At 46.7% G+C, this 11,766-nt stretch overlaps 1 protein-coding gene across 3 annotated transcripts in view; it reads left to right on the top strand.

Moving 5' to 3' along the window:
- Window positions 1–11,766, top strand: part of Glra1 (glycine receptor alpha 1) — a 99,539-nt gene that overhangs the window by 23,985 nt on the left and 63,788 nt on the right. For 2 of the 3 annotated variants that reach the window (XM_021212236.1, XM_021212235.1), the window contains exon 2: window positions 9,924–10,051. The exons of the other annotated variant lie outside the window; for it this stretch is intronic. In XM_021212236.1, coding sequence (XP_021067895.1) covers window positions 9,924–10,051 — 128 coding nt within the window. The remainder of the gene's footprint in view (window positions 1–9,923; window positions 10,052–11,766) is intronic. 3 annotated transcript variants of the gene reach the window in all.

Here is an 11,766-nt window from a genome sequence, read left to right as displayed (position 1 = left end):
TGTGTGTGTGTGTGTGTGCGCGCATGGGGGGTATCTTGGGGGGTGTATGTGATGTATATGTTCATGTGTGAGCTTGTTCCTGTGTGTGAGAGCAGCAGACACACACTTGTCAGGTTGCATGTTTGAAGGTCAGAGGACAACTTCAGCCATTGGTCTTTGCCTTACGCCTTGTTCAAGACAATCTCCTGATTTGCTATGGCATGGACCAGTCCAACTGTTCCGCAAGCTTCCTGAGCGTCCCCTGTCTCCATTTCCCATCCTGTAACAGGGATACTCACATTACAGATGAGCACAGCCATGCTTAGCTTAACATGGGTTCTAGGAATTCGAACTCGGGTTCTTACACAAGAGCAACAGGTACTTCTACACCCTGAGCCGTCTCTCCAGCTGTAATACAGTTAACTTCACATCTGGTACTTTATAGCCACCCAGCAAGGACGAGCGGGTATAGTCGTTTTTTAAACTCTGCTTCAACACGGACTATTCAGACATGTAATAAGCACTCTATAATTATTTTTAGTAAGTAAATAAATGAACTAATGAACTTAACACTATCTCAAATGCAATGGTTATTAACTTAAAGTGCCTAATAAAGAAAACCCTTGACTAATCTCAGAAATTAGCGTTTGTTTCCACAACATTGGTTTAAAAAAAACAAAAGAAGGGAAGAAAAAAAAAAAACACTGGAACCTTTTGTCATTCAAACAGCTGATGTTGGTAAAGGCAGACCCTGCTTTAACAATGAGTGGACTGGGAAGAAGTACAAGGAAAGGCATGGGAGAAGCTGGCTTGATTCTTTTATTTTTTTTATTTTTACATGTGCCAGGTAGGCACTCTGCTGCTGAACCCCAGGCCCAGTCCTGAGCATTTCGACAGGTTCTCACTCTGTAGATCCTTCTGCCCTCGAACTCACAATCCTCTTGTCTCTATATCCCAAGTGCTGGGGATTCAAGTCCCACCCCCCCTCCCTGTGACCACTGTTGATGTACTTGAGACAGGTTTTGGTAGAGATTATTTCATAAACAATAAAAAGATTTCATCCATCCATTGACTGCTTTTGGGGGACGATCAAGTTCTCAAACAGACGCCCCATGCCAGATCCAGGGACCCTTTACTGGCATTACAGCCCTACTATCTAGGACCCTGGGCAAGCCTCCTTGCCTGGTGATGCTGTTGTGGGGGTGCTGTAGGGATCCAAGGAAGTCATGGGTCAAGAATGATGTCCGAGTTGTTCTGAAACCATGCGTTTCAATCCTGAGTGCCCCAGGGTCTCACCTATGGTTCCAAAGAGTCACAGAAACAGTAACTGGAACAGAGCAGCTGCTGGCATCATGACATCATAACATCAGAAGCAGGGGCAGTAGCAGAAGAGCTATGGCAGAAGCATGTGGGCAGAAGAGACGGGTGGGCTCCGACACTTGCTGTTTTACTAGATGCATAATTCTTGCTAAACGTCTGAAAGGGAATGCGTCAGCTTCTGCACCGGGGAAATGGGGTGATGATATCATCTTTATGGGGTCATTAAGAAAACTGAATATGCTAATATATGCAAAGTGCCTAGTGAACAGGAACCACCATCATCACAAGCTCTCTGACACACATCTCCATTTCAGTCTTATTTGTCCTCTGTGTTTATATTCCTCCACCTGTGACCTCAAATGACCAACCTCTTCTCGTCTGTTCAATCTCTTTCCCCTAAACTTTCCATTCAGAGGCCCTGAGCTCTATTCTCTGCACACACACACACACACACACACACACACACACACACATCTCTCCGGTGAGATTTATCTGATTAAACAGAAAGCCGCATTGAAGGTAATAAGAGCCGCCCGCTCTCCCGGCTGAGGCTGACTCGTGGCGTGCATGCTGATGATACCGGGCCTGCTAAGAGCTTGGACTCAGCCACAACAACAACCCTGGCCTGTCCACTGGCCTCTGAAGAGGTCCCTGTCTCATCCAGGACCACTTGACACCCACCCCAGCCCAATCCATACCCTACCCCACCCCAGAAGTAGTTGATGTAGAATTATTATCAATATTATTATTATTATTATTATTATTATTATTATTATTCACATAACATCTCAAAAACATGGGATCTATCCACAGACATGGAGTTTGACCATGGCAAGCTGTCCTGTCCACAGAATGTTCACGAATATTCCAGAAATAAAAAGGAATGCCTTCTACTCCCTTGCCCTGGATTTTCCCAGGGAAGACTAAGAATTTCAGCTGCAGAGATGACTTGGATGGCGATGTACTTGCCACATAAGCATGAGAATCTAAATTTGACTCCTAGCACCCACAAGAAACACCCAGGGGCTATGGCACAAACTTGTCATCCCAATGACAGGGAGGCAGAGACAGGAGAATCCAGCCAGTCTAGCCAAAGTGATGAAACCATATCTCAAAACTAAGGTGGAGAACAACTGAATAAGACCCCCAAACATTGACCTCCAACCTCTATGTGTGCACACACGTACACAGGCACACAAACACACGCGAAGAATCTTCCTAAGGGCCTTACTGAAGATACCAGGCCAGAATTTAGGGGGTCAGTGGGTCGTCTGGTTGGTTGGTTGGTTGGTTGATTGGTTGGTTGGTTGGTTGGTTGGCTGGTTGGTTGGTTGGTTGGTTGGTTGGTTGGTTGGTTGGCTGGCTGGCTGGTTGGTTGGTTGGTTGGTTGGTTGGTTGGTAAGTTTGAGACAAGATCTCACTCTATATCAGAGAGAGAGAGAGAGAGAGAGAGAGAGAGAGAGAGAGAGAGAGAGAGAGATTCCTTAAACTTTGCTAACCCTCTCACTAGACTCATTCTGTGACTGGCCTTGCTCTGTGGGGACATTTAAAGAGAGTTGGTGCATACCAGGCTGGGGAAGGCTACCGAGAACATCAGCTTGGAGTTGACAACAAGGAACATAACAATCTCTGGAGAATAAGATCTTCCAAGGAACAGGCACAGAAGGGGAAGAAATCCAGGATTCTTTGCAGCTCCCTGAACACAGACTTTCATCTCGCTAGCAGAGAAGACTCACACTGAAATACGTGTGCATCTTTCCCACATGCAGTCGTGGAAAGCGGGATGAGGCCAAGGCATCTTGTTCCCTAAGTCCCTGGGGAGAGTAAACTTCGAGCAGGGGGCTGTGGCAGTCTGCTCCCTGGGATTGCTTAGCGGATCCGCAAAGCGAGAGTAATAAAATGTCAGGCTCTCTCCCACTGACTTAAGCCCCTTACTGCAATCAAATAAAATCAGAACTGCACAGCTGGCTGGGGGAAGCCAGATGTTGACCTGATGATGCAACTCAGGAGAAACTGGGGGGGGTGACCAGCCATACCCTTGCTATGACAAACCTGCTAGGACCAAACCTAGGGACAGAAATCAGTTCAATCCATCAAGCCAAGAACACCAGCCTGGCTGAGCCACCTCTTCCCAGAAACTCAGAAGATAGCACGTCCCCCACCATCTGCCATACCCTTCATTCAAAAGCACAACTTGGGCAGTGGCAGATGTCTGTTGGGTCTTTCTAAAAGTTCACAGAGGCTTAAATGACTGAAAACTCAGACAATGTCTCTAATCAACCAAATACTGCCTTCCTCTTCCAGCCTACAGGCGTCTGATGGCACCATCTAAGCCAGATGGCAACTTCCTCTCCTAAAAGCTGCACAGTCTTAACCAATTCTGTCCCCTGAACAATCAATAGCCAGGGACCAGCTGAAGAGATGATGTAGTGGGTAAAGTGTTTGCATTGCAAGCCTGAGGGCCTGAGTTCAATCCCCAGAAGTCACTTTAAGAATCTGAGCGTGGCAATGTACAACTGTAATCCCAGAGCTGAGCGAGTGGGGACGGGAAGACCCCCGGGTCTTGCTGGCCAGTCGCCATGGCCTCATTAGTGAACCAGTGAGAGACTCGGCCTCAAAAGAACAAGAACAAGTATATGCTAGGCTTCTGTCCATATACACATGGACGCATGTACACATGCAGTTGCACAGACAAAAAGAATGAGAGAGAGAGAGAGAGAGAGAGAGAGAGAGAGAGAGAGAGAGAGAGAGAGAGAGATTCAGAAGGCAAGAAGACTGTTTCATTTGATGACAATGGGTCATTGCTTTGTGCCAGGCACTAAAGGAGACATTCATGTGGGAAATTATTCTTGTTGGCAGTGACATTTTTATTTGCACATCCCACAAGCACACACCTGATGCATATAGTAGATATGTATTAATAAACTAGAAGGTAGACCAGGCTGGCTTGTAATTGAGATCAACCTGGCTCTGTTTCCCAAGTGCTGGGATCAAAGGTTTATACCACAGTGCCTGGCTGTATATCCTAATGTTCATGGATTCTAGAGATTTGAACTCAGGTCCTCACCCTTACATAGCAAGCACTTTGTCCTTAATTTTGGACCCACCATAAGGGCATAGACCATGTGCTCCATCCTTGCAACTTCAACGTTGTGTGGTATTCCACCCTCATCTCTTACAAACACACACACACACACACACACACACACTAAAATTCTCTCTGCTTGCCAAGTTCTTGAACCTCTAAACTAGATAAGCAAGCTGTTCCTTCCACCCAACACTCTTCCTCCTCCAGTGTCTTAGGGCAACCCACACCAGCCTAGATGACTGAGCTCAAATGTTCTACACACAATCCCTCTTGCCTGCCCCCACTCCCACGACTGAATTGAGTGCCCAGCCTCTACATGCACCAGTCCCTTGACTGCAGCCATTAATCACCCTCAAACGCTTCTGCCCTCGGGCTCTCCTTATTCTTGCATGCTTCCTGCTTCTTCCTCCTCCAGTCCCCAGAATCCTTCTCTCAGTTACCTGGATCCTCTTGATTTCTCTCCTCCATTACCCTAAATTCTGATCTCTTTTCTTGCCCTTACCTCTAGACTTCCTCTGCATGAAGCACTGTGAGGTCACCCCACCCCACCCCACCCTCGCTAATCCAGAGTGGTTCTTGGGAGCACTGTGCTACATATGGTGTAGTGCAAGTTGCCATGTCCTAGCCAGTCCTAGCTTATTTAAAATTCAGATTCATACTCCTTATTCCCTGGAGAATGAGACTCTAGATGTCAGTCTGGCCTTTCCTCCTCACTCCCAAAACGTCTTGAGAAATGAGTTGGCACTGGGCAGACATCTTGATACTAGATGGGAAAGAACCAAGACAAGTATGTGTACATCTCCCAAAGGAGATGGGACCAGCTCCCACCCAGGACCACTTGCATGACACTGAAAACTTACAAGACAATGCTTCCAGGCTTCAGACTCCTCTCAAATTATGCTTCATTCCACATCATAGGGACCCAAAAATCAGGAGGAAAAGTAACTCACCCAAGGTCCCATGTCCCCATGTCCTTCCATTGTCCTGCCTTGCAGTTGAACACTGTGCCCAAGCCTTTCCATGGAGTCCTAGTTTTTTCTCTGCTGCTGTGATAAACACCTATCATCAAAATATAGAGAAAACAAATGACTTATTTGGCTTCCAGATTACAGTATTTCAGCAAAGGAAGCCAGGGTAGGAATTCCAGCAGAAACCTGAAGGTAAGACTTGAAGCAGAGGCCATAGAGGAACACTGCTTACTGTCTTGCTCCCCCTGGCTTACTCTGTTTGCTTTCTCATACAACCCAGGATCACCTGCCCAAGGGGTCGCACTACCCACAATAGGCTGGGCTCTCCCATATCAATCATTAGTAAAGAGAACTCCCCCACAGACACACCTACAGGCCAATATGAGGGTGGGAATTCCTCAATGGAAATCCCTGTTTCTCAGGTGACTCTAGGTTGTATCAAGTTGAAAAAAAAAAAAAAAACTGAACCAAACAGATACACATGGTGTCTGCCATGTTGGAAGTCACAACTGAGGTTCCTTAAGGCCCTGGTTAGACACATCCCCTGAGCAGAAGATAACAGATTCCCCATGTTCTATTAAATATATATATTTAAATATATACATATATGTAATATATATATATATATATATATATATATATATATATATATATGCATCTACTGCCAAAAACCTGTCAATTAGCATTCCTCAAATTTATCTGGGGGCTAGAGAGATGGCTCAGCAGTTAAGAACTCTTCCTGCTCTCTCGAAGAGGACTCTGGATCAGTTCCTCAGTTCCAAGCATCCATGTCAGACAGCTCACAAATGCCTATAACCCCAGCTCTCAGGGATCCAATGCCCTCTTCTGGATCCCATGGGCATCGGCACTCACACATGCACAAACTCTCTCTCTCTCTCTCTCTCTCTCTCTCTCTCTCTCTCTCATAAAATAAATCTTAGTACTTATATGTGGTCAGGTGCCTCATTTTCAGATTCATTCAGCTCCTGTGTCCAGTAGGTCACAGACTCTAAATAAATACTTAAAAGTCCCCAGAGGCTGTGACTCCAAATGCTGCATGTTTACTGTCCACAGATGCCCAGAGCACAGATCCACTGAACATAGGGGAGAGGCTTAAAATAATCCTGTGCAAATTGCACTGTCCAAACAGAAGCAGAAATGGATGAGGATTATCAGACACAGGGAAATGGCCATGTTGGCATCAGGATGGGGCCTTTGTCTCTGGGGAAAATATCAGGAAACCTTGGTGGTTTGGAGGTTGTGGTTGAACACACACAATATGTTGAATGTAGGGTTTGCGGGCTTGTTGGCTTGTTTGCACCTTGTTTTGAGGGGAGGTTTACTTTTTTTAAGATTTATTTTATGTGTATGTGTGTTTATTCACAGAGGCCAGTAGAGGATGTTGGATCCCGCTCTGGTTTTTATCCAGGCAGTATCTCACTATGTTAACATAACAACTGCCCACTCACCCCACCCCCCTGCCTCACCCTCTCAAGCCCTGAGATTGTACGGGTGTACCGCCATACCCAACCTGGACCATGACTGAATCAGCTCTCTCTCTCAGCTGCACTCACCATCTCCAAGACAGTCATCACTAAGTCTGTGTGAATCTGTAATGCTTCCAACATAGCCACAGCATCTGCCCTGTTGGTGAGGACATCCTCGGGCTGTGGATGCTGGCAAGCAGCACAGACGCCACTAAACAAAGCTCACCCCCTTTATGTTTAGGTGTCATTGTACCAGCTGGTATGGTCCCTATCCTTGGCACAACTTAGAATCACCCAATAAGAGAGAATCTCAAATGAGGCATTGCCTCCATCAGATTAGTCTGCAGGCAAGCCTATAAGGCATTTTCTTGATTAACGATTGATGGGGGAAGAGTCCAGCCCATGATGGGCAGCACCACCCTAGGCAATGGTCCGGGAGTGTATAAGAAAGCAAGCCGTGAAGAGCAAGCCACTAGGCAGTGTTCCTCCATGGTTTTCCCTCTTGCTACTTGCTAGCATCACAACTGGGACAAAGAAAGCAGAACCAACGGGAACCATTACCACGTCATATGTTACAATGCACAGAGAAACAAAACAGTGCAATACGTGCATCAACCACTGTTGACATTCATCCATCCCCTGTGCACATTGCTCCCCCTATGACTACGAGTGGCTAACCTGTCCCAGATACAGGTTACCCCATGTTTGCACACACCAAGCTCTGTGGTATTACTTGTTCCACACCCACCCTCTAATCTCTGCTCGCAGCTGTGACAAAGCCTCCACTGGCATACATGACCCTCACATCAGTACATGCAGAAGTAGATCCCATCCCGGGACTCCAGTTGCACCCCTAGCCACATACAAACAATATCAAAAATATGCCTGTCCCTCACCCGTCCACCACAGTCCTTGGAGACCTGACTAGGTCATGCCCAGAGCCTGAGCAAGGATGCTTGGGAAAATCCCAGCATACCTTGCAAATCTCCTAAGAAACACCAGACTATGTCTGTGTTTTTATACTGTGTATAATAGTCTAATTATTTTTAAATTGTTAACCCATGTACCAATATTTACGAACATTTCCTATTAGTAGGAATATTTGATTAATTAATGGGTGTCTCGATCATCATTCAGTCACCATGAAATCACTGAGCACCAATTAAGTTTGAGACATCAGGGCAGACACCTGGGGGATTAGAGAACAAACAAGGAATAAATAAAGAAAATCATGTGATTCCCTGCTCTTGGGTATAACCAGATATAACGAGCTTCAAAAATAAACAGTTGGGACTGGCAGGATTGCTCAGTGGGTAAAGGCAGTTGCCACCAAGTCTGATGGCCAGAGTTCTATCCCCAGAGCCCATATGGTGAACAAGAAAAAATATCCCTTCACGTTGTCATCTGATTACCATGAGTATGCATGTACACACACACATACACTCTAATATACTCACACACTCACATGCATGCATAAGCACAAGCTCAAGACTATCACACACCATCACACATATACACACACATGACTATCACACACATACACTCTTAACACACACACATTTGCAGGCACACATGCACACACACACAGGACTACCATACACACACATGACTATCACACTTGTGCACACACACACACACTCACACTCTACCACTATGCTTCCTCCATGTTTGAAGACCCACAAGCCTCTCCCGAGGGAGCACATGGATCCCTCCATCTGTTCAGTGGAAATGTAGAACTAAGACCTATTAGGGACCCAAAGCAACCTAAGTGATCACTCTTCGACCCTTACTTATGCTTCCAACTGTGGCTCTATTGAAATCTGGGCAGCCTGGGGACCTGGCTTAGACATTACTAACCTACCTCATTAGGGAAAAGAGACCTTGGGACATCACCGGACACTTGAATTCCAGACTCCCAACTCCTGGTACTAAGGGGTACCAGGTACCTACCTGGCACTGATTAAATCTGGAACCTGGGTTGAAACCTCTTTTTGGCCTCAGCTCTGTCAATTCACACACACACCCTTTTTTCTTTGGCAGCAAAATGTGATTTATTAAAGACACCTTAGTATATACGTTAAGCACAAGGTTAAGAAAAGTACTCACAAAGAACAACACACCCACAAACATGGATATGGACTTCTCGAAAAAGTCATCTCAGTTTCTGTTTTGGAGAGGTGGGGGTGGGGGTAGGTGTTGCTCTGTGCCACAAGATAGCTTCAAATTTGTGACCACCCTCTTGCCTCAGCCTCTGGGGTACTGAGGTCACAGGTGTGTAGCTCCTCCAGTTTCTGACAGCAGATTATTTTTTAAGGTTTGTTTATCTAATATGTATACAGTATTCTGCCTGCATGTATGCCTACACACCAGAAGAGGGCACCAGATCTCATTATAGAGATGGTTATGAGCTACCATGTGGTTGTTGGGAATTGAACTCAGGACCTCTGGAAGAACAGCCAGCACTCTTAACCTCTGAGCCATCTCTCCAGCTCTCTAATGGTGGATTTCTAAAATGTTTGTTTTGTAATATAGACACCCATGTGCATAAGTGTGTAGGCCTGCTAAAGATAGGGGAGTCGGTGGATTTGTATTTCCAAATGCATTTTACTTTGGAAAGTTTCATTCTATCTGTTTACTTATTTTTACAATAGCTGATTCTGAAGAGAACGTTAAAGGAAAGGGCTGTGTTATCTCTAAGATCCTTTAACAGCCCACACACCTGTGAGAAGGCAGGGACCCAAAGCACAATTGAGTCAGCCAGACCGACCCTCCAGTGTTCTCCTCAGACCCAACCTCTCGGCTTCCTCTCCCAAGGAGTCTCAGCAGCCACTGGGATGACTCATGATAGCAGACACTGTGAGGAGCTGGAGCCTTGTCAGTCTCAGACACTGGCTGTCTGCCAGGCCCCAGGCCGGCTTCCACTGGGGCTGGATAAACAGTGTGGCCCATGCCTTCCTCCTTAAAGATCCAGCTCAAGCTCAGAGTACTCCGTGACTTACATGGCTGAACAAGGCTGTGGTCTTGATCAGGGCATGGAGAAGAGCCACCACCAACCTTGTGCTTCTCTCTCTCTCTTCTTAGCCTTGCTGCTTCCAAAGAGGCTGAAGCCGCCCGCTCCGCACCCAAGCCTATGTCACCCTCGGACTTCCTGGATAAGCTCATGGGGAGGACTTCTGGGTATGACGCCAGGATCAGGCCCAACTTTAAAGGTAGGAAAACACCCTCCCATGATACAAAGTGCTGTGAAACCCATACATCCCCCGCCACACAAGGCAGACATTACTAGTTGATGCTTTTCCCAACAAGTCCAGAGCCTCAGAGAATTCAACACAATAGTACTTCTGGTTTCCTGATGTCCGTGAGTGAATTAAGGTCTATGTTGCTATGTCTAGTGTTTCTCGGGGGTTTTACGATTTCACCAGGAATCCTGAGAAGGAGATGCCGATGAAGAACAGGTCCACCTTGGCCTTGATCCACCACTTCTGTTTGTTCTGAAAGGGGCCTCCTACTCAAACCCACCTGCAGGAGACTCCCGTGGGCTAACAAATAATTCTGCAAGTTGCTCTTGTAAACGAGACTCGCCGTTTTTTTTCGCATGCCTACTGAAGCTAGAAAGAGCACTGAGTTCTCTTCTCCTTACTTTGACTAAAGCAGCTAGAGGAAGGAAGGGCTGCTTTGGCTCGCAGTCGGAGGAGATACAGCGCATCCGGTGGTGAAGACCTGGCAACAGGGCTGGATGAGGAAGTAGACATTCTTTGAAGTTCATCTCCCTTTCTCCTCTTTGTGCAGTCCGGGATGGAAGCCCACAGTATGAAACTGCTCATGTTCAGGATGGGTTTTCCCAGTCAGAGGTCATATATCACCAGGTAGTGACAGTGGATAAGTAGACCCACTGGCTTCTGTGATTAGAGATCGCTCCCCTTACCCCCAGCCTGCGGACCAACAACCGCACAGGCACCCTGTGGGAAAGTGAGCTCCCTGTGGTCAGTCATACGAGCCAGCAGCCCAAGAAAACCCCAAACTGAGCCCTGCAAGAAATTCCTGATTCCAGAGTCATGTCAATTCAAACAAAACATGTTCAGGGCCCATTGCTGCCAAATTACACATGCTGGTCCAGGCAGCTGGATCAACTTCTCGGCATTCATGGTCCCATTGGGACCTTAGTACCTGAACAAGAAGAGATAAGGGCTCTGTGTTCTCTGATAACTTTGAAGGCTGTGTCTTAAGTGACTCGCAGCCTATAGGCATGGCTTTAAGGACCTCTTGGGACCCTGTGCACCCAGATCTTCCACACAACACCCTGTAAAAATCTTATTCCAGGAACTAATAGCCATAGGATCAATTCTTGGCCCCAGGTGTTTCTCCTTGCCACCCTTGTGGCTCAAGTCCAACAGCAAAGATGAATATGACAACAGTTATCTGATATATGCTCATATTCCCTTAACCCACCCCCACCATTCCATTCCCCACCCTCTCTTCTCTGACTGCCCTGTCCACAAGTCTCTGCAGACAGAAAGAGCTCTGGGGGGGGGGGCTGCCTTAGGGGGGGGTTGTACTCAGGCTCACTTCCCAGCCTTCTTTCCCCACTGGCTCCTTCACTGGCCTCTGTCCCGGCTGGGTTGGTGTGTCAACTTGACACAAGCTGGAGTTACCACAGAAAGGAGCCTCCTTTGAGGAAATGCCTCCATGAGATCCAGCTGTAAGGCATTTTCTCAATTAGTGATTGTCTTAGTCATGGTTTCTATTCCTGCACAAACATCATGACCAAGAGGCAAGTTGGGGAGGAAAGGGTTTATTCTGCTTACATTTCCATACTGCTGTAGATCACCCAAGGATGCAGGACTGGAACTCAAACAGGTCAGAAAGCAGGAGCTGATGCAGAGGCCATGGAGGGATGTTCTTTACTGGCTTGCTCAGCTTGCTC

The sequence above is a fragment of the Mus pahari genome, chromosome 14, assembly GCF_900095145.1.
Source record: "Mus pahari chromosome 14, PAHARI_EIJ_v1.1, whole genome shotgun sequence".
In the NCBI taxonomy this organism is placed as follows: domain Eukaryota; kingdom Metazoa; phylum Chordata; class Mammalia; order Rodentia; family Muridae; genus Mus; species Mus pahari.
The sequence above is the reverse complement of the archived record's forward strand: the minus strand, read 5'-3'. Positions and strand labels throughout refer to the sequence as shown.